Genomic DNA, 24571 nt, shown 5'->3' with positions numbered 1-24571 from the left:
GATTATATAGTGTTTCCGAGTTGAGAAAGCTTTCTCTACAGTGAGTTTGGGCAATCCAGCATGAAACCATGGTCTTTGAGTATCACGTAAGGCTGGCAGGGGCAGCGATGACCTCCCTTGTAGACACTAAACGGACATAGAGTGTGTGAATAGCCAGCTGGATGATATGTTTTTCTGGGGCTCAAACCACAGGAACATTGTCCAGTATAGTATGCCTACCGTCTGTTGGCAAATAAACTTTACTATACGGTTCTGTTACTGTATATCTCCCACTGAATGATTCAAAAGAAGCAAATTGTTTTTTCCCTATATGACATTAGTGGCTGGAGATGAGTGCCAAGACCTCTCTTGCAAACACTATACGGATACAGATTGTGTCGATAGCCAACTGGAAAAGATGTTTTCCTGGAACTTAAACAACCGTAATATAATCCTTTGGATGACCGCTGCATTCTGTTCGCAAATAAACTTTCCTATTCAGTATTGTTACTGTATATCTCTCGCTTAGAGATTTAAAACAAATTGTTTTTCTCCATACGAGATCAGCGACTGTGTGTTGTGTAAATAATATATAGTGCTTGCGAGTGGTGAAAGCTTTCATCAACAGCCACTGATTGTCTTTCATTGAGGATGTGTAACCACTCAGAAACCACGGTCTGTATCAGGTAAGGCTGGTGATGAGAGTTATGACCTCACTTGCAAACACGATTCGGACACAGAGTATGCGTCGATATGCAGCTGGAAAAGATGTTTTACTGGTGCTTAAAGAACAGTAACATCGTCCTTCATATGACGGACACACATTTGCCAATATTCTGTTGACAAATAAACTTTACTATTCGGTACTATTACTGTATGTTGCTTAAAGAATATATAGTGTTTCCGCGCGGGAAATCTTTCATGAACAGTCTTGCACCGAGGCCGGGTAACCATACACAAACCATGGTGTGTATCACATAAGGATGGAGTTGGGAGCGACGACCTTGCTTGCAAACTCTCTCTCTCTCCCTCTATCTCTCTCCCTCTATCTCCCCCCCCCCCGCTCTCTCTCTCTCTCTCTCCCTCTCTCTCTCCCCTCTCTCTCTCCCCTCTCTCTCTCCCCTCACTCCCGTCTCTCTCTCTCTTTCTCTTTCTACACACACACACACACACACACACACACACACAAATATATATATATATATATATATATATATATATATATATATATATATATATATATATATATATATATATATATATATATATATATATATATATATATACATATATATATAAAGAAAAATGCCTTCGTTTCACATAGTTTAATATTTTTTTATATAAATATATACATGTTATATGGATGTTGTAAAATCCAACGGGTTTTCGCTATTTAAATTAGCTTTTCAAGGAGTATTGTATAGTGATTAATTCGCATGATGAAGAAGTTTCGCCATCTTGGCTGTTTGAAAAATAAGAAAGGGTTTAGAGAGTGAACCAAGGGAGGTAACGGGTGTCAAGGGGGATAACTGATTCCTTAGGATAGTTTTTAAAGTTGTCAGATTTGAATATTGAGGTGTGGTTTATATTTTTGAATGAATAAGTTCTCTTTATTTAGTCGTTCTTGCACTGAAATTGAATCTTTGCACTGGTACAGGGGGGAGATAAGAAAATTCGGCGTTTTATCACCTGCGCATCTGTCAATATGTCCGCTCAGTGCAATTTACCTGTACTGGGGGAAGCGAATCTGTTCCTTATGCAACGTGACACTGCGTCTCAAAGAAGGGCTCGTTTGGCCTACATAGTTATGGCCACAACCTGAGCAGGTTAGGATATAGATAAGGTTGTGGGAGGCGCATGTGAAGTTAGTTTTGATTGAGAATTTTTGTCCTTGCTGGAATGTGAATTCCGTGCCTTCACTTAGGTGTGGGTCGTCTGCATTTTTTAACTGTTGGTATTGTATGTATTGAGTATAGTTTTGCATTTATAAAGAGTCTCTTGAGTGATTTGGCTTGTCTTTTACATTTTAGTAATTTGTGTTTATTTGGGATGCTGTTCATTTTCGGGTCTTGAGTGAGTATAGGAAGATTTTGTATAATTGTGTTGTATGCTTCGTTGTTTCTAGGGTTGTGGGTTGATATGTATGGGAGTGATTTGAGGTGAGGTGTGGTGTTTTGTTTTGTTGTTTCTTGGTATGTTCAATTCCATGTTCTATAAGTGTAGCTGGGTATTGACGTTCGATGAGTGTTATTTTGAGTTCTTGCAATCGAAGTTCCCGAGTGGTTGTGTCAGATACAATTGTACAAATCATTTTTGCTAGATTGAATGGAATATTTATTTTGGTGTGTTTATGATGGCATGAGCTGAAAAGGAGATACTGCTTAGAGTCTATTGGCTTGTAGTAAATGTCAGTTGCGATGTGGTTGTTGGACTTTTTTAAAATCAAAATATCCAGAAAAGGAAGCTGTTCCTTGCTATATTCCATGGTAAACTGGATGTTGGGATTAATACTGTTCAGTGTGGATTTGAAAACTAGCAGATTATCATAGGCTTCATTCCAGATGATAAAACAATCGTCTAAATATCTTTTCCAGTTTTCTCTTATATAGTGGTGGAATGGTGGTCCAAATTTTTGGAGTGAAAGTTCATACAAGGTAGATTCAAAATAACCCATTATTAGGTTCACCAGAACAGGCGCAGCTTTAGTACCCATCGCAATACCGCATTTTTGGCGGTAGTACGTTGTATCGAATATGAAGTAATTGCTTTGAAGGATGAACTTCAGAGATTCAATTATAAATGTCTGGTTTATGCGGTCCGGGAGAACTTCAGGGTGTTTTTCCAACCAGAATTTTATTGCTTCTATTCCATAGTCGTGTGGAATGTTAGTGTAGAGGTTGATGACATCGAAGGTGACTAATAGAGCTTCTTCGTTTGTGGTTTTTGGTAGGTGCTCTAGCATGTCCAAATCGTCTCTTATGAAACTTTTGATGTATTTGAGATAAGGCTTCAGTAATATGTCGAGAAAGTTGCTAAGGCGGTGTGTTTCACAGGCTGGACCAGCAATAATAGGCCTTAATTTTAAGTCTTCTGGTGTTGGAATATTTATGCACAGGCCTGAATTCGATTTGCAGGCATTAGTGATTGCTTGATTCTTGTGAATTTTGTGGAGGCTATAGAAAAGGCTGGGTTTGCATTTGAAGTTGCATTTGAATCCTTGCTCGGGATTAAAATGGCATAGATTTTTATTGCTTTACTTGTTTCAGTCATGTGACTGCGGCCATGGTGGAGCACCGCCGTTGGTCGAAGAAATCAACCACAGGATTTATTCTTTGTAAGCCTAGTACTCATTCTGTCAATGTCTTTTACCAAACCGCTAAGATACAGGAATGTAAACACAGCAACATCAGTTGTCAAGCAATGGTGGGGGTACAAACACAAGACACAGGCACACACATATACAAATATACACATATATACGACAGTCTTCTTTCAGTTTCCGAGTAAGAAATCCACTCAAGATTTTGGACAGCGTGAGGCTATAATAAGCACACACACACACACACACACACACACACACACACACACACACACACACACACATATATATATGTATATGTATGCTTTCGGTGCGAATGGCTTTATTATACGGTGCCGTATTTTACAATGTAAATAATAATAATGTTATTTTTATACAAGCTTAAAACTTACGCCGTTCATCGTGCAATGAGTAACGAAAATAGTCTAATAACGGAGCATATATATATATATATATATATATATATATATATATATATATATATATATAATTGGAAAACATGACGTTTCGTAACATTGTTTACAAAATAATTCAGTAAAAAGACGATATTGAAAAAATCTGTTATATTTCTCTCTCTATCTGTTTACAGCGTAGGTAGAAGGGGACTGAACTCATGTTTGCAAATAATGGCGATTTGAAAATTGTTAGTATTGATGGTTTAAAATTATTTTTAATGCAAAAATTCACGTGTTAGGAAGCAACCAAAACAAAAACAAATGGCCGATTTCGGGCATTTTCGACCACGAGGAATCCATTGGTGCGACTCCCAGATTGCTATCTTGTAAGGTGTGGATTTCTATAGATGCAACACACACACACACACACACACACACACACACACACACACACACACACACATACACACACACACACACACACACACACACACACACACACACACACGCACTCACAAACTGAGCTATACTATAGTTATAGATAAACAATTACAACTCTTTTATTTAATTGATATAAAAAAAGTATTTTTTAAATGAACATATCTATATTTATTTTTTTCTCGGAGAAATATTTCCATAGTAGATATGAATAGAAACCTAATGAAATTTTTTATTTCTTTGTTTACTTAATTTATGGCAGGGAGAATTCCGTAATAATAATATACACTTAAGACTGTAAATGCGATAACCAAAATACGCTATATTGATTTATTGGCTATAATGGAAATCAAATTGTTGAGCAGATAGAAGAAAGGCTTAGCAGGCAAACGAGAAAGGTCTACGACACGATAGGTTTTGGCAGACCGCAGAGACAGAGAAATGTTCGAAGTTCCGCTGTAGACTAATGTCTCAGATAAACTACGCATACACACACACATATTCATTTCTGACATATCAGTTTCACAGATGTACCCTGTTTCTATTTCTAGCAACTCGTAGCAGTTGTCAACATATGCACGTAATGAAGAATTGTGTGTACCAACGATGAATTACGTCCAGTGAATAAATTATTTTAACTATGAATCGATTCATTCATTTGTTTACTTCAAAGGCATCCGCATTCCTCTCGCATCTATACACATGATACACATTTAACTGCTACATAGCGATACAATGAAGTTTCGATCATCCTTCCTTTTGTACTAGCAATGTTGTTAATACATGAAGACGAGATTTCACAAGCAACATTTTGTTGGTTCTCATAGCAAAACTGAGGACACTGCAATGCCAGTGAGCAGACAGAGAACAACATTTTATTTGGCGGATAGCTTCGACGCGCTTATTCAGTTTCTATAAGGTGTAAATTTTGTTCGGGTGACGAATGCCAGCAGTAAAAGATCACTAAATAAATAAATAAATAAATAAATAATAAATTAATAATTGAATATAACATCAAAAATCTTCAGATGGAGCTGAGTTATAGACATGATTCTGGTTAATCCACTCGCGGGTAATCTACACGAAAATTAAACTATAATTTAAAATTACGTAACTGCTACAGTTGATAATGATATTTCAAAGCGAAGTAATTCAGAGGGCTTTATTGAATGAGATGATATTTTGAAGGAAAGTAATTAATTGAAATAACATAGCCCTGCAATTTACTGTACCTGTAATTTTTTTATATCAAGAGGAGACAACAAATTGGAGATGATTCACAGCAAAAAAAAACAAAAAAACCTTTCAATGAGAGCGAAACGGGAAATGTTATATCTTCAAAGTATATCATTCATAGCGGTTTGGGAATATTTGCAACAGATTTGGCAAATATACATTGCGATGGAACTATATTTCCACTTGTTACAGCCTTTGAATTAAATGACAATATTCTAGTGAAAGATTCCCGATCATCTATAATATAATCTCTAGTCTCCTAGATTATCTACAATAAGTTTATTGAAAGGCGGACACCGCTGAAACCAAGTTACTCTCTCCAAAACGCTAGTAAGAGTGTAAAAACTATCATCGTTTAGTAACACTTGCATTTTTGATGCAAAATTATTCCAGAAATATTTTAGTTTCCATCCCGGAAATCTGTCGTAAGTTTTCTTTTACCGATATGTACAGAAGCCTTGGGTGATTTTTGAGACATTTTTTGTGCGAAAGTTCGTCATCAAATGCGGTATGCCAGTATGTATGAATGTATTTATATTTGTGCACGCGGATATGTCGTAGAAACACATTTCGACACAGACACAGGTTATTGCATGAAATAACAGTAAAATAAATGGAAATGGTAACAGAAAAAAGATAAAGAGTGGGTAGCAGACAGGAACGGAAAGGCAGTGGTGAAGGAAAAAATGAGGGTGATGGAGAGAGGGAGAATGGGGGAGAAATGAAACTTAGTTTGATATAAAAAAAGTAAATGAAGACAAAGATAAATAAAGACTGATTAGATAGATACAAAAACGGGATTGAGAAAGGGTGCAGATAGCGGAAGAGATACCGAAAAATACGAGATCAACAGGTAGAGCGAAGAGAGAGTCAGTGTGTGTGTGTGTGTGTGTGTGTGTGTGTGTGTGTGTGTGTGCGCGCGTGCGTGCGTGCGTGCGTGCGTGCGTGCGTGTTGTGTGTGCGCGCTTGCATATGAAAGAAAAAGATAAGGTGTGAGAACAGAGAAAGAGATGGGGAGAGAGGAGCGTGAAAAAAGAAGAGAGAAAACCGAGATAAAAATTAGCGCAGTAACAGACCGAGGAAGAGAGAGAGGTAAAAAGAAGGTCGAATGCTACTGAAACAGGTATTGGTGGTGGTGGTGGTAGTCGTTGACGCGGTTAATGTTAATAATGGTGCTGTTGAAGAATAATTACAAGCAGTAATAAAAGAACAGGTGAGCCCCTTCACCCTTATTCGTTCATTCCACTGTTCGTTCTTTCGTTCCCCCTCGCTCACGTTTCCTTGCCTTCTCTTCTCCCTCCACTTTTCACTTCACTGTGTCCCTGTCATTTTTTTCTCGCCTCTCCTTAATTCTTTTGTCCCTCTGCCTCTACCTCTCTCTTCTCTTCCCACGTGATCGATGTTCAGCCAAGCCTGACCTTTCTTTTTTGGGCGGCCGTTATGCGTGCAACATCGTTATTCCTCCCTGTGCCTGTGAAACCTTGTATTCCTGCCGTAAGGCCTTATTTCCGCAACACCAGCTTAATTTTATTCGTCCTTAGTCGAAAGACATCTGTTGTTTTGTCCTGTTATTATTCCTACTGTATTTGTGTAACATTGTTCGTTTTTTCCGTCCTTGTTTTTGTATATATTCGCTGCTTTCTTCCAAGGAATCTAATGCTCTTAGCTTAGTTTTTCCTTGGGGCTGGCCAGGTTGGAGCAATATCGAGAATAGCCAGCCAAAATTGCAAGGATAATCTGGATCTCGATTGAAGAGAGAAAACTCCGAATGACCAGTCCGTGGTTTCTTTGCATCGTCTAATCTGGATGTTTTGTCCCTTTCTTGTATCACCTAACTGTCTTGATGTTTTGCGTTCTTGTCCCATTCTGCACTTATATATATAATCTATATTATTGAATTATTTGATATCTCATACGTCAAAATCGGCAACTCGGTTTTGAAATGCACACACACACAAACACACACACACAGACACACACACACAAACACACATACAAAATGTCTTTTATAGATATAGATTATATATATATATATATATATATATATATATATATATATATATATATATATATATATATATATATATATATATATATATATATATATATATATATAAAAGCGAGTTTGTATGTATGTGTGTTCTTCATGCATTCCAAAACCGAGTTGCCGATTTTGACGTATGAGGTATCAAATGATTAAATAAGATTTCGGCTACCAACTTAATTTTATTTCATTACCAAAATTTAACATAATAATATTTGTTTTAGTCACTTATACCACCTTTACAGCGATGACGACGTCACATTTTCTATGTGAGTGTATTTGTGCGTTAATTAAATATGTTAGGCCGATGACTGAAAAGTATACGTGTATGACGGTGTCTGTGTCTCAGTATACAAACATTTTTGTGATGAATGACACACACACACAGACACAAACACACACACACAAACACCTAAAAACAGAGACAGACACACACACAGGGACAAAAGATAGGCCTCGGACCGATTTTTAATTGCGGCCTGGACGTTGAACGAGCAACAGCGTTTAGTTTGAAATACCGTCAATATGAAGATTTGGCTGATTTGACAACACTAACAATACTCACAAATATATCTGGAAGAATTCTGGTTATTATAACAAATTCGGTAAGTTGTTGCCTTAACGGCTCTTTCAGTCGCGGTGAACGTGCAACAGGAGAGCCAATTACAAACAAAAAGGTGTCTCCAAATGACTTCTATTCTTACCAACTGATGTAAAAGCCAGAAAAAGCAAATCAATTACACATATCAAATAAACTTTATTTTCATTTACATATTTTCTACGTCATCACAACAAGCTATTGTTATTTGAAATACACTGCTCTATAACGACCAGGTTTGATTAGAAAGTGAAAATAGTTTCACACTTTCGATTTGAACCAAAATGATAAAGTGTTGGATTACGAGAGTGATGATGTGTGAATAATGAAAGTAATGTTTTTCCGAATCGGTCACATCTGTACAAGAATAAAGAAAGCTGCTTAATTTCTGCTCTCTTCAAAGCATTAACAAATTAAAAAAATTGTACGGAAATTAACGATCCCGTATGATTGTGTTTACAACGAAAGAATGCCATAAAATAACTTCCTGCGGCACAGACGTGCGTGCGCGCGCACACACACACACACAGAGTAAAAGTTCAGCCCGAATTATGTTATTTCATGCCGTGTGCACACGCAAATATACAGCTTAAATCCAATTGAAATTACCTTTTTTTTATTGTGTAACTTGTGTTTGTGTGATGAGCGTATTTAATGATGAGTGTATGATCTTCGACATAAACATAAGGAAGTTTTTCCCCAAATCCTGTCCGTTACCTCTTCTTTCTAGTATGCCCGAGGTGACAGTTGCATTCCCACACATATTTTTCCTAAATTTTTACCGATTCTTATATTTGCGATACAGCAGGTTAGGATTTCACCCACAAAACACGTTCTCAATATTTTAATTTTCTCCCTGTCCACACCAAATTCATTTTTTACTTTTTTCAAATTTTTTTCTTTGGTAATCCATAGAGAAAAAAAACAGTGAGTACGAATCTTTAAGAATTTTACTCATCCCCTCACCACTTTCAAAAAGTTAACACTCCCAATGTTTCACTTTTAGCTTTTTAGAATGCGGGAAAGTTTCTTTAGAAATAATTTCGTTCACCTGTTGTTTCTAGCATTTCGGGTTTCGGTCTGGTATTTTTTACGTTTGCTATTTCAGTAGAATTCTACGCCTTTGTGAAATATCAGACCAAAGTGAAAGATTGGGAAATTTTAGCTGTTTGAAAGCGGGTAGATAATGGGAGGGCGAGGTTGGGTATGGGACATTGGACAAAATCGTGTTCGTTCTCTTTTATACGATGAAACAGTACATAGTTTTTGATCCTTCTTAAAAACAGAAAGCATTTTCATGCAAACCCATGCAAATTGTACCCTCCCCCTTCACTTTTAAACAAACTTCCATTAATTATATATCAGCTGTGCCTTTCTTATTCTGTCCATAAGAAAGGAAGAAATGATAGAATGTAGTTGTAGATCATAACACCCGGACAACGCCGGGGTGCATTGCTAGACTTAATACATGAGAGTTTGTGTGTGTGTGTGTGTGTGTGTGTGTGTGTGTGTGTGTGTGTGTGTGTGTGTGTGTGTGTGTGCGTATGGCCTTTATGGACTTGAAAACTGAGTTGCCGATTTTGACGTATGAGATATGAAAAGATTTCAGTAATCTTTCGGTTAGCAATTAAACTTTATTTTCATTTACATATTTCCTTCCTTCCTTGCCTTTAACCCTCCAACGTGGAGTATAGGCCACTTATAATTGAATTCCATGTCACATAATTTTTCGCTTCTGTACTTATACTCTGCCGTGAATGTCTCCCTTTCTCTAGTTCCTTTTGTGTTGATCTACGCCACGAGTTCTTAGGCCTACCTTTCTTTCTATATCCATCCGGATTCCACTGTAAAGCGCTTTTCGCTACATTTGGTGTGTCTTCTCTAATTGTGCTACCAATCCACTTCCACTTTCTCTTAAATATTTGCTCCCTAATCGAAACTTGATTTGTTCTTTGCTATAGCTCCATATTGCTTATGTGTTCTGGCCATCTGATTTTAAGTATACTACGCAAGCACCTGTTGATGAATGATTGTATTTGCTTATTTGACTTAACTGTTGATGGCCATGTCTCAGCTCCATACAATAACACCGCTTTTACGTTAGTGTTAAAAATTCTTATTTTGTTCTTTATCGAAATTACACTTGCGCTCCATACTTTTTTTAACAGGTGAAAAGCGGTCCTTATTTCTTTATACCCACAAGGGGCTAATCACAGAGGGGACAAACAAGGACAGACAAAGGGATTAAGTCGATTAAATCGACCCCAGTGCGTAACTGGTACTTAATTTATCAACCCCGAAAGGATGAAAGGCAAAGTCGACCTCGGCGGAATTTGAACTCAGAACGTAGCGGCAGACGAAATACCGCTAAGTATTTCGCCTGGCGTGCTAACGATTCTGCCAGCTCGCCGCTTACTCTCGTCTTAATATCTTCGTCGGTGCCGCCTGAAAACGTTATCTTACTACCTAGATACGTAAACTCGGCTACATCCTCTAGTTTACTGGTTTCTAGTTTAATACGTTCGCTGTTTTCTTCATTAACGCGCATAATTTTTGATTTGTCGTGGTTGACTTTCAATCCTAGTTTGGCAGCTATTGCTTCTAATTTTGACGTTTTATTTTGCATTTGGCTATATGTTTGTGAAAGTAACGCTATATCATCTGCAAAGTCGAGATCTTCTAGAGCTTCTGCATCCATCTATTCAATGCCTGTTTGGCTTTCAATCGTAGTTTCCTTCATAATCCAATCTATAACTAGTAGAAATAAAAAGGGAGAAAGTATACAGCCCTGTCGAACTCCTGTTTTTACTTCGATTTAGTACCATAAAGTAATGATGTCAAAACTACCTACTTACATACATCGACTTTCACCTTCAACAATGCGTCGTGGCTGTTCCAAAGCTTACCGTGATAAAGCTTACCGAAAGTGGAACTAGCCTTCCTGATTCTGAACTCAGTTTCTTTATCCATCATTGGATAGAATAGAACGAAGATAAATGAAGAAAGCAGTTTGTAATGCTTTCGCATTAATATACACAGTAGGAGTAACAGCGGAAGGAAGTATATACAGTGGTCGGACAAAATTATGGAAACAGCTAGCATCATAGTATCGTAATTTTGAAATATCTATAAAACCATCAAATTGTTGGTGCTCGTATGGCAGGCGCTAGCGTAACGAAAACAGCCGAAATGTTTGGTGTATCAAGAAGTACTGTCTCGAAAGTAATAACAGCCTTTGAGAAAGAGGGGAAAAAACTCCTCGTCGAAACAAAACCCCGGAAGAAAACCAACACTTTCAGATAATGACCATCGGACTCTTACGTGAATTGTTAGAAAGGATCACAAAAGTACAGCTCCCCAAATTATTGCAGAGCTTAATGACCAATTTGAGAACCCAGCTTCCAGAAAATCTCTTTGCCAGAGCTGCACAAAGCCGGATTTCATGGGAGGGCTGCAATCAGAAGACTACTACTTTCAAAAACAAATGTTGCAATGCTTTTAGAGTAGAGTAAAAAACCTACAGAATTGGTCCCCAGAGCAGTGGAAGAATGTTATTTTCTTAGACGAGTCAGCCTTCACCTTATTTCCGACCGCCGGCTGAGACAGCCAAAAATAGCATTTGACCCAGACTGCCTTCTTCCAACTGTTAAACATGGCAGAATTAATAGTCAAGACTATTTAATCATTTTATGCGATGAAATTCATCTTATGGTTACAGAACTGTTTCCGGAGGGAAACGCAATGTTTCAGGGTGATAATGCACCAATTCACACAGTCTCAATATTATTGAACATTTATGTAACAAGTAAGGAAGAATATTTGCATCCTTCCATTCCTTAGGCATTGCACCATCCCGCCAGACTGCACTAATAAGTTCATGGCGAGACTGTGTGATGTAATTACCACCATATCGCAAGACTCAGCACAAATTCCATCCTTTCCAGGTGCCCTACCGAGATTCAATTTACTTATTGATGTCATTACTTCATCTATTAAGGGTGAGGATGTTGCATAGTATCAATCACTGTTTCATCCACAACTGACTCATGACTTAGGACTTCAGAGAAGTGTTCGATCCCACGACCTGTGATTTCTTTTGATTTAGTAAACAAAGTGGAAGACTCTTTGGAAAGCAAAGGAGCTGATGTGGAGCTCTTAGGTCCATAAGCTTGCTTCATAAGATGGTAAAGCTTCATAAGATGGTAAAGCTTCATAAGATGGTAAAGCGTCATTTGCATCAGCAGCAGCCTGAACATCACGAGCAAGATCATCCACCAAGAGTTCTGCATCTTCCTGAGAGATCGCTGCAGTAGTGATTTTACACTGCTATAGTGGGAAAGTGCTAACTTCGCTGCACAGTGGACAGTTCTCTGTGTAGCAATACATTATGGGCATGGCGCTTTACCACCAATAGTCGCTGAACTTCAGCATCATTTTCATCAAACCAGTCTCTTTGTCTGACAGTAGCATATCCCAGTGTTTCAGCTGCACATTAAAGAACCTGGTCTCGAAAATTTTCCCATGCTGCAATATGTAAGGTCACTTATGAGGCTCTCATAAGTGCTACTGGTAACATGTAATCCAGTACAACCTGTTGCATGGTCGGGTTGCCGGTGACTAAACTGGCACCCCACCAGGCTAACCTGGTGAGGAGGGTTGCTAGAAAACCAGCAGGATTAAAAACAAGACCTGTTGAAAGGTTGGATGAACCTAGTGCAGGCTCAACGGCAATCTAGCAATAGTACGGGTACGCCGGGATGGTGTCCGGTGTGCTGAAAGACCACTGGAAGTGAGGTACCCCTCAGCTTTTGTTGAAGCATGTCCCTAGGAGAAGATCACTCTGATATAAAACCAGATATGCAGGGAATGGCATTGGACATTTGAGGGATCTTTGGTTTCTGCTAGAGATCACGGCGCTCCCACATACCTGAGCCTGCGACCCATATTGGCACCAGACATATTGCTCTCTCTTGTCTCTGGATAATGTCAATAAAGTGGAGAGGGTCTATGAGGTGTTGTGCAAGCTTCATTGAACCTAAAACTCTGCACAGACATTGCCGACCTCTGCTCGATATTTGCATTTCCCCTACATCTTATTTTTAGCGTATATTTTCTTCATTTTTAGTATATATTTATATATCTATTTTATTTTTTATTCGAAAGTCCTGCGGCGATGGGAAGGTGGAGAAGCATGCAGACCTGACGGGTTGGAAGCATGTAGTCAGCGACCTGCACGTAGGCGGCCCATGCTAGATATAAAGTCGTCTCCTGGAGACATAAAGTCGTCTCACCTGGAGGCCGGGGGGAAGGGGTTCTAGAAAAGGTGAACTAAAAACTGCCTGTCTTTCTATATCTGGTCTGTTTAGCGCGACTGACGGATGTCCAACCTGCGCTCGAAAAACAAAGAGTCTTTTATTTATAAAATCTGGACGGATCTTTGAGGATCTTAAAATGTCTTTTGAGGCCTCCGTTAGATTTGAAAATCTTCTGGCATACATTGTATTCAAAGATGTGCACTGACATATAGGCAGAGTAGTTGGTGGAGGTTCGTTTTCCATGGGTTCACAAATGAGATTTGAGCCCAGCACACAAAAAGGTCAATGTGATTCACCTTCTTGATCATAACATTCTTTCTTAAATCTCTTGAGTATTGCATGCGTTATACTATTTATAAATACTATTCTTATTACAACAATATTGTTGGTTACTTCTGAAAAAGTTTAGATATTTGTTTTATGTCGATTTGCTAAATTTTCCATTTCATGGTGTGCGAATAATAATTTTTTAAGTAACTTCATATCTGGTTACCCCCAAAACATTAGTAAATTCGATTTCCATTGACGTAACCTAAAATATAACAATTACAGAATTCTCCCTGCGATAGATTAAGTAAACAAAGAAATTTGAATTAGGTTTCTATTCATATCTACTATGAGAAAAAAATAATACGAGAAAAAAATAATAAATATAGAAGATTATTATTAGTAAATTTAAACAACCAATTTAAATAGATAAAAGAGTTGTATTGAAGATGTCATTGTTTATATATTTTTTGTTGTAGTTACACGTAGAAGATTTAGATACTTAATTATATATATTTATATCCACACATTATATAATTATTGTATGTTTGATGACAAAAGGGTTTCAATTCGCATGTGTTTGAGATATAAGGAAGTGAATTTATATGGTTGTGGATTGCACTTGTATCGTCCGAGAAAATATTTTTGTTTTTTAATTGTAATTGATCAAAGATTGAATGATTAACGCTCAAGCTCATAACACAGACATTTGATTTAATTTTTACAACCCAGCCGTCCTCTTCAGACGGGATTTCGTCTACTCTGAACCGATTGACCCTGAAGTGACTTATATATGATTGAGCTGTGATTATGTATATCAGAAAAAACATATATACGTCGAAACAATTTGTTGGAATTTTACGGTTTGTGTAATGTATATACATAAAGATGAAAATGTGTGTCTGTGTGTGTGTGTGTGAATCCATAAAACTCGAGAACTACCTGTGGTGTATGCGTGCGAGTAGAAGTAATCGGCTTACCTCGATTTCCTTCTCTTGCACGAGTCAGTCCTGTTGTCGCACGAGTCTGTCCTGCGGTATCCGATCCTCGCGGCTGGCCCGACCCGAAGAACGCTAGAAATAGCAGCTGCTTCTCCCAACACCTAGACGATCCCTTGGCACGTCCTCTCGTCACAACAACCCCACCCGAAAAGTCACGAAATCCCAATCGAGGCTCCCTCTTCCCCCTCTTCCTCTTCCGGTCAGCTCTCCGTTCCGGTCAGTTCACGGTTCCGGTCAGCTCTCCAGTTGCTGACGTCATACCACACGACACCCTGATCTTAAAGATCACGTCCATCCCTACTCCACTTCGAAGTCCGCCATCTAGCCGGGCGGGCGCCTTACACGTCAAGATCTCAAGCCAGGTGCCTCGTTTCCCTCTCCGCGCTCTTCATCCGACGAAGTGGTTATCCTGCGCAGGTCCAGAACGTGACGCGGCATTCCATCCACAGATACATTGTTTCTGGAATTGACCGCCGTTACCGTTCCCCTGCCCCATTGCGACGTGCAGCGTGCCTTCGGCGGCTTAACCCAAACTTCCTCCCCTACTTTCACGCCGGCGGCTTCCTTCTCTTCCTCGCAGTACTCCGGCGTCTTACTGGGATGCCTCCATTCATATTTGAACACTGCTCTGTGCGGCACAGATCCTTGCGCTTGTCCGGATCGGGGAGACATGTTATACCAGAAAACTGCTTCCAGGGGCCAAATGTGCCCCCTTTCAGCCATGGCCTTGATCGTCCGATGGTGTCTCTCTACGATTCCGTTGCCGCTCGGCCTATACGCCGCTCTGAACAATCGTCGCACCTTCCACCGGTCGAACATCTCCCCCAACGCTTCCGAACGAAATGCCGCCCCGTTGTCCACCAGCAGTTCTTCCACGGGATCTTTTTTAAAACGGGGGCCACATTTTTCATTAACGAAACACTTTGAAACTTGGAACACTGGTAGAATGGGTCATATAAAACATCTTTTTCTCTTAGTCTTCTTTAAAAAAAAAGAAATCCATAAATTATTCCATGTTAAAGTTGTCGTATTTCTGTAATTTCAACCAATCACTGACGTCCATTCAGCCGATATACATTAAGTGCCGACTACATAAACAAACGATTCTGAAACAATTAATCCTAACCCTAACCCTAACTCTAACCCTAACCCTAACCTTAGGGTTAGGGTTAGGGTTAGGGTTAGGGTTAAAGCAAATTTAAAATGAAAAAAGCAAATAAAACGAAGAATCGTTTGTTTATGTAGTCGGCACTTAATGTATATCGACTGAATGGACGTCAGTGATTGGTTGAAATTATCGAAATAAGACAATTTTTTACATGAAATAAATTCGAATACAAAAATATTTTTCTGTTCTATAACACAAAATAGATAAGTATACGAAGTTTGAAAGTCTTTCGGTACCAAAAACACTACGTAAAACATTAATGAAAAATGTGGCCCCCGTTTTAAAAAAGACCCCTTCCACGGGACCCCTCTCCAAGAATATCCCGTTTAAAATCCGGGCAATCTCATCAGCAATGCCTATCCTCAACTCCTTCCAAATGGCTAGCTGGCCCGGCCCGCAGTCGACCATGGTGAGATACATTCCTTGACGGTAGTGCGTCCCATCCACAGCTAGTGAGAGGTTCCCTTGCTCATGCCCACCCAGGGCGGGATCAGTGGACTGGCATCTGTCACAGTTCCCGACCACTTTCTTGACGCTTCTCCTAGTGATATCAACATCAATCATCTTCGCTAGATACAGGGTACTATCCACCCCCAAGTGGTGCATAGCATGTAGCTTCTTCAGTTCGGAGTCACCCAGCCGACGCGCCGCCGCTATACCTTTCCTTGCTTCCTCCGGCTCCTCCAGCCACGCCCTTTTCACCTTGGTCAGTGTGTCTGCCCTGTTTCTCTCCGAAGGCACGAAAACCACGTTCAGCTTTAGTCCGAACTCGGCGATCAGCTCTCCTAGAACTCCTAGGCGGCGTTTCACCAACATCTCCGCGGTACCTTTCATCCGGACTCTTTTCTCACTGGTAATCACTGTTCCTACCCAGCCGACCACGGTGGCCGAATCCGTCTGGATCTCGATCGAGCGCAGCCCCCATCTCAGGGATAAGTTCACCCCTTTCAGCACCGTATCTAGTTCGGCGACATTGATGTGGTTGAAGTCGTCCGCTTTCCGTAGCCAGGCCGCATCCTCCACTTCAGCACCTTCAATCTCCTACACAACCCCTATCACTATACTGCTAGCATCACACCAAACCGTCCCGCATTCCGTCTTGGGCACATACCAGTTCCCCCTAACTGGGTCTTCCGCTCTCGTCCTCTCTAGGATTTCCCGCATCATCGCCACCGACGCCTCTCCCACCTTATCACCCCAACTCTTCCTCTCTGCTCGTCTCTTGGTGTAACTGCACGCTGTGCGCAGCCATCCAGCGATCGGGTTGTGTCCAACCAACTTCCCACAAACCGAGAACAACTCTCTCCTGCTGACGCTGGAACTCAGCTCTGGGATCTCGTTTCCTATCCGGAATACCAGCTCACCCAATCTGTCTCTTCGTAGTTTCAGCCCCAGCGCAGCTCCCCTCACCATCGACTCTGGCGGCTTCGCAATCAGCCTGAACCTCTCCATGTGTCTCACTACCTCGGTGGCTGGTACTACAGTCTCATCAACCAAAATGTCGTCGATGTAGGAACTGATGGCCTTCTTTATCTTCTCCTCTTTCCCTAGGATTGACTTGAGCACCATTGCCCTGATTTTTGGAGGGGAATTCAGCCCGAAACCCAGCCTGGTTAAACAGTACGTCCGGCCCTTGTACCGCACCAGCTGATATCGCCACAGCTTGTTACTCACACGGAGCTGCAAAATATGCCGACTTCAAGTCGACGATCATCGCTGCCTTGGTCGACTGTCTCCACACACGTAACGTCTCACCGCAAACGTCCGTTGCCTCGCCTCCCGTGTGGCACGATATATGTTCGTTCAGCTCCCTAAAGTCCAGCACCGGTCTAACTTTTCCCTTCGTCAGCTGCACCACCGCCATCAGAGGTAGCACTCCGCTCACCACCTCCTCTTTCCACGAGACAAGGACTCCTTCCTTGATAACATCTCTCTACCTCCTCATTGAACTCGACCCCGGCGTGACCTTTCAGGGTATGCTGGTAGCAGCTCACCATGTTCTTTAGTATTGGAGGCTCGCCTTTCCATCGCCACTCTATCGTCCACCTCCGACCATCGAACGCCGCCTGAAAATCTTTGTCCTCGATGGTGTAAGCGGCGCTGTCCCTCACGGGGCTCTGCTCTCCCCGGCGGTCCCTACTCACGGCGCACGATGCCCCCACGCTTCCGAACGTGACCCCATCGCCAGCAATCGTAACACCACCAAGGTGGTTGATGGCGTCCATCCCCAACACGACATCAACCCCGTCTATCACATATTCGATCACGATCAGCCGTAGACTTAACGCTATCTCCACACTGCAGCTGCCCTTGCAACGGATCTCTCTGCCGTCGACCGCCCGGACACTACTAGCCCCATCCCATTTCTTCGCTACCCTTGGTGTCACGAGGGTAGTCGTGCAACCTGTGTCCACGAAGGCCTTGAACTTCTTCCCTCGACCTCGACTACGGGCAGTGTTTCCACAAGCGCCTCTACTCGGTCGCGGGGAAAATTTGATAGGCAGCAACTTCCCCACGGTCGTTTTCCTGGTTACAATCACAGGCGATGTGCCCAGTTTTCCTGCATCGATAGCAGACGGGCCCCGATTCGGTGCATCCCCTCGCCATGTGCGATCCCTGACATTTAAAGCATCGGCCCGAGAACGGCCACTGCCGTTGCTCGGTCGGCTTCCTCACGCCTTTCTCCGGCCGTTGTCCGTCGGGACGCGCCTCCGTTGCCGCCATCGCTATCGTCTTCCGTCCGATGCGTTGCGTCAACACGCGAGCTTGTACTTCAAGCTCGCTGAGCGCCATCTTTCTCCCGCCAGGCAATTGCTGTAATCGAATCTCTACGTCGTCAGGGAAGCCACTCACAAACGCCAGCCACGCAGCTCTGTCCAGGCCTTCTCCCGTAAAGCCAGCCAGCATGGCCAGCCTACGCACCTCCGCCGCGTATTCGTCCACCTGTTTTCTCCCCCCTCTAACACTCCCTAGCTTAACAAAGGCGGCATACTCGCTCTCCGTATATGCCTCTCTCAATCTTCTCCGCACTTAACCTCTCTTCCTCGTCCATCTCTAAATACAGGGTCAGGGCGCTTCTTTCCAAGTATAGCGCCATAAGACTTGCCACATCGCTTATCCTTTGCAGTCTCGCCACAAGCCTGATCTTTCGCATCCAGGCCATTACATCGCCCTCGCCATTAAAAGCTTGATCACGTCGCTGGCGATACTGATCTTAGCTGCCATCGCGGCGAAGTTTTACACGTGGTGCTGAAATAGCTTGTGGTGTAAGCGTACGAGTAGAAGTAATCGGCTTACCTCGTTTTCCTTCCCTTGCACGAGTCTGTCCTGTGGTCGCACGAGTCTGTCCTGCAGTATCCGATCCTCGCGGCTGGCCCGACCCGAAGAACGCTAGAAATAGCAGCTGCTTCTCTCAACACCTAGACGATCCCTTAGCACGTCCTCTCGTCACAACAACCCCGCCCGAAAAGTCACGAAATCCCAATCGAGGCTCCCTCTTCCCCTCTTCCTCTTCCGGTCAGCTCCCCGTTCCGGTCAGTACACGGTTCCGGTCAGTACACGGTTCCGGTCAGCGGTCAGCTCCCCAGTTTCTGACGTCATACCACACTACCCAACCGATTTCATTCAAATTTTACGCAGGCTTTATTTACGGTCCGTGCAACTTCTTGCCTAATGCGAGCCCAGAGCAATCTCTTATTTCTTCCACTATTTCAGTATTACGTGTCAAAGTAAAACAATAATATCTTTCTATTGCAATGTGAGATATTTTCAGTTTAATACGTTCTATAGTGAAACTATTACTTCATGCATACATGCATACATGCATATTCGTCATAAACACTCTACCAATGCTACTAATAGCTGTTGGGAACCCTTTCAGACCTGCCTTACATTCGAACCGGAATCTCAAAAACGTTGTCCCCTTACATCTCATTCTCATTTCATTATCACGACAGGCAAGTAAAACTTATTTCTCACGACGAGACAATGGAAGATGGTAACAGACATTAACCAGATGCTACCTTGTCAAGTGAAATATATTGTCATCCACTTCTGCTCTAACCTTCCTAGCGTACTGAGAGTTGAAACGACCCCACACGATTATAGCACCACTAAACCGTAATCTCAAAAACATTGTCAAGTGAAATATATTGTCATCTACTTCACCTCTAACTTTCCTAGCGTAAAGAGACTTCAGACAATCCCACACCACTATAGCACCATTAATATCTTCATCCTTCTAGCTGTCTGCTTTCTCATAAATACGACAGAATTCATGTCCAGGCAAACAACATTCGGAACGCAATTCATAATCACTGTCTTCTTTCCTCTTACCATTTCTCTCGTCTTGTCTTTCACAACATTGCTCTATCAAAGCAATACTGATCAACTAAAGCACATTCATTCATTTTGCTGAATTCGGTATGTAACCTTTTACGTTTGTAAATTGCATCAATATGAAACATTTCACTGCTATTTCTAGCACGCGCTGCTACCACGTAAGGGCTTCTCGTAAATACCTGTTCAGTATTAGCACGAGGTGCTACAAGTACCAACCAAATTGGTTAATGGTTACAAGTACACCTGCATATCATCTCCCAACACTTTTCTTTCTTTCTTTCTTTCTTTCTTTCTTTCCCAACGGATTGTTATATTTTCCATCACGGACATTCCAATTATGCAAAAATAATCTTTCATTTTCAATTCCCTGTCCCAACACCTAATTTTTACATTTTCACTTCTTCCAAAATAATTCCAAACTTCTTCCCTAATGCGGGCGCCGAGCAATCAGTCAATTTCTTACATTTTCAATTTCTTTCATTAAGAATTGGGGAACAGGGTACTTGATACCCAGCGAAAAGACTCCCACTTTTTTCAATTTTCCTTACTGAAATGCGTGCCCGTATACACACTAAAATTTAACGATACTTTTTTTTATTCTTCCTTAATGTGGACCTGCAGACCTACCAACTTACCTATAACCATTCCTACACTCTCATGCAGCCCAACCAAATCGGTTCATATTTACAAGTACACCTGCATATCAACTCACAACACTTTTCTTTCTCTCTTTTCCAGCGGATTCCTATGTTTTCTATCACGGACATTCCAACTATGCAAAAATAATCTTTCATTTTCAATTCCCTGTCCCTACTCCTAATTTTTACGTTTTCACTTCTTTCAAAATAATTCCTTACTTCCGTAATGCGCTAATGGAAAAGTTAACCCCACTCTGCTGCACGATCCACCACAGCTGTTTAAGTCACTCTACGCTGGCACAACTACAGAGTCGAAACATTTCCTCAATAACATCCGGAAGTACAATTGTGCAATGACATCTTTCGGTGTTTATGATGTTCAAGAAGGCGGGTTTATACCAACTTTCAAACTGCAGGGACAGATTTACCATAGGATAGGATCGCTCGAACCTGCTGAAAATCAAGATTCTCAGTTCCTTCAACTGTACTTTGTAGGTAATTTACATGAACAAGCCTCCCGACGGAACTCCATTTCCAGTGGCACTAACTTTCACTTGATAATGCAACTGCAAGACCAAATTTTAATGTTACCATTAATGCCCAGAAAAGACCATCTAAGGAACATGCAGGCCGTTACAATGCACCTACAAGCAATGAAATAGCTGTACTCCTTCACGGTGAACAGCACAATCCCAGATACATTGTCCTTAGGCGACGTAACACCACCCTCCAACGAATTAATGAAACACACCGATCCTACGATACACTTCAATATCCACTTCTGTTTGTTAACGGTGAGGATGACTACCACATCGGTCTCCGACAGTAACATCCCTCGAATCGTAATGAACATCTCAACAATCCAGTATTCTGCATGGACTTCTACTCATTCCGATTTATAACCCGAAAAACCTGCTGTAATCATTTTCACCAGTCTCGAGAGTTGTTTCATAAATTTGCAGTCGATATGTGCGCAAAAATGGAATCAGAGAGATTGTTTCATCAGGTCACATAAAAAAAAAAAAATGCGTTCTGACAGCTACATCCATCTACGAGATGCCAACTACAAAGATGCTGCTCCAACAAGCATAGGAAAAATTTGCATCTTGCCTTCCACATTCACTGGAAGTCCCCGATATATGCATGATATATGCAATGACTTTTGTCCGCCATTACGGCAGGTCTGACCTGTTCATAACTTTCACATGCAATCCCAAGTGGAAGGAGATTCAGGCCGAACTCTTCGGTCAAAAGCCTAAAGACAGGCATGACCTCATCATCCGAGTTTTCCATCTGAAGTTAATCACTCTCATGGAGCTTATAAAAAAAGGGTAAGTCTTCGGACCCATATAATGTGACATGTACACAATCAAATGGCAAAATAAAGGGCCTTCCACATGCTCATATCCTACTTTGGCTCTCAACGAAGATCAAATCTACTAACATCGACAAGATAATCTCTGCAGAGCTTCCTGATCCAGGTTTAGACAAAGTACTATACGAAATAGTTAAAGCAAACATGGTGTATGGTCCATGTGAGTGTGGATTGAACATAAACTCACCATGCTTGAAAGACAGCTTATGTTCAAAAAGGTTTCCAAGGAGGTTCCTACAAGAAACTCAGACAGGTGCTGTTGGGTATCTATCATACAGACAGAGAAAACCAGAAGACGGCAGTTTCACAGCAACTATCGGACAGCACGAGGTTGATAATAGATGGGTTGTTCCCTACTGCCCACTCCTGTCAAAGACTTTCAATGCCCACATCAACGTTGAGTTTTGCAACTCCGTTAAGTCCATAAAGTACGTTTGTAAATATGTGAACAAGGGTTCTGACGCTGCAATGGTTGGACTTCAACAAGAATACTGCCAGAATGAGGTGACGCACTATCAGGTGGGACGGTACATAAGAAGCAACGAGGCTTTCTGACGCATCTTTGGCTTTCCACTTCACCAATGACACCCCGCTATTCAAAGCTTGCAGTGCACCTGGAAAACGGTCAAAGAGTGTACTTCACCCATGCTAATGCTTCTCTGTTTGCGGAGGAACAAAGGGATAGCACATTCACTGCATTCTTCAAACTTTGTCAAGTTGATCTATTTGCTCAAACCATGCTGTATCTACAGATTCAATCGTACTACACTTGGAATGGAAAAAATGGGTCCCAAGGAAAACAGATCAAAATGTTCATGGATAGCCTGGCATTAAGTTTGACACTTGCCTTGGGCGAGTATACACAATGCATCCCACTCAACAAGAGTGCTTCTACCTCCGCCTACTACTGCATGAGGTCAGAAGGCCAACATGTTTAGAGACCCTAAAAACCGTTCATGGACATGTCTGCACAACATACAGAGAAGCCTGCTATCGACAAGGTCTGTTCGAAGATGGTGCACAATGGGATGCAACTTTGGGAGAGGCTGCTTTATCAGAATCACCTAAAAGTCTCAGGGCACTATTTGCAGTATTGCTACAGATATGCGAACTGTGTGATCCTGCCATTCTATGGCTCAAATACAGAGACAACCTGGCTGAAGACTTTAAGAGGCAAGCTCAACTGCTTTATCCTGAAGTGGAGAGTATCAGCAATGAAGTCTATAACAAAACTCTCATTGACATTGAAGACGGAATTGCTACACTGGTTGGAAATGAATTGTCCACATATGGCCTGCCACAAACATTCAGGTCAGGGTCAAATAGCCTTCCCACTGCTGTCATTCGTGAAACATCCTACGACACTCAAGTGCTTTCAAAGTGCATTGTTGAAAATGAGCCTAAATTATTTCCGGACCAGCTGCAGGCCTACAGAACTATTCTTAACAGTGCACGCCAACGCGAGGGACGAATCTTCGTCCTTGATGCTCCTGGAGGGTCAGGGAAAACATTTATTACAAAGCTTTTCCTGGCAGAAGTTAGGTAGCACCAGGACATTTCAATAGCTGTGGCTTCCTCTGGGATTGCAGCTACTTTGTTACCTGGTGGCACACTTGACTTTTAAACTCCCTCTCAATTTAGCAGCATTGGAAATGCCTTCATGCAACATCAATAAAAGCTCAGATCAGGGGCAGGTACTTAAAAGGTGTCATCTAATTGTCTGGGATGAGTGTACTATAGCTCACATGGGAGCTTTGGAAGCATTAGATAGAGCCCTGAAAGACATCCGAGACTGTCAAGCTCCAATGGGAGGTGTAACGCTTCTGTTGTCAGGTGATTTCAGGCAAACTCTTCCTGTCATTCCGAAAGGCACTAGAGAAAATGAGGTCCAAGCATACCTAAAGTCCTCTACCCTGTGGCATCATGTTACGATCCTCAATATTACCACTAACATGAGAGCTCGGCTACACGGTGACCAAATGTCCACAAAGTTTGCACAAGACATTTTGACACTTGGTGAGGAGAAGGTGCCTCTCGACGCTTCAGGAAAAATGGAAGTTTCGCCATTTTCCTCTGTTGTTAATTCTGTAGATGAGCTCAAACACAAAGTCGTTCCCAACTTCACAGAAAACTACCAAAATCGCAATTGGCTGCGTGATTAGCTCCAAAAGACGTCGCTGTTAAAAAAATAAATCAACACCTAATGCATTCTCTTCCCGGCACTCTTCACACTTACAAGTCTTTTGATACAATTCCAAATAAAAAGTAGTGAACTATCTTCCTGAACTACCTCCCCACATATTAGCACTTAAAGCTGGAACTCCTGTAATGCTACTCCGCAATATGGAACCAGCAAGACTTTGCAATGGTGATAAAGAAAATGATGTCAGAGGTTATCGAGGCTATCATTCTTTCAGGATGTGGAAAAGGTGATGACATTTGATGGAGAGAGTGAGC

At 41.5% G+C, this 24571-nt stretch overlaps 1 protein-coding gene across 1 annotated transcript; it reads left to right on the top strand.

The window, feature by feature from the left end:
* Nucleotides 1-23766: 23766 nt before the first annotated feature.
* On the top strand, nucleotides 23767-24276 carry LOC106868877 (ATP-dependent DNA helicase PIF7-like). The gene has a single exon (XM_014914326.2). The coding sequence runs from the start codon at nucleotides 23767-23769 to the stop codon at nucleotides 24274-24276; it is 510 nt and encodes a 169-aa protein (XP_014769812.1).
* The last annotated feature ends 295 nt before the right edge of the window (nucleotides 24277-24571 follow it).

Source organism: Octopus bimaculoides, chromosome 25, assembly GCF_046866305.1.
Source record: "Octopus bimaculoides isolate indiv1 chromosome 25, ASM4686630v1, whole genome shotgun sequence".
In the NCBI taxonomy this organism is placed as follows: domain Eukaryota; kingdom Metazoa; phylum Mollusca; class Cephalopoda; order Octopoda; family Octopodidae; genus Octopus; species Octopus bimaculoides.
This window is presented reverse-complemented; position numbering and strand designations above follow the sequence as displayed.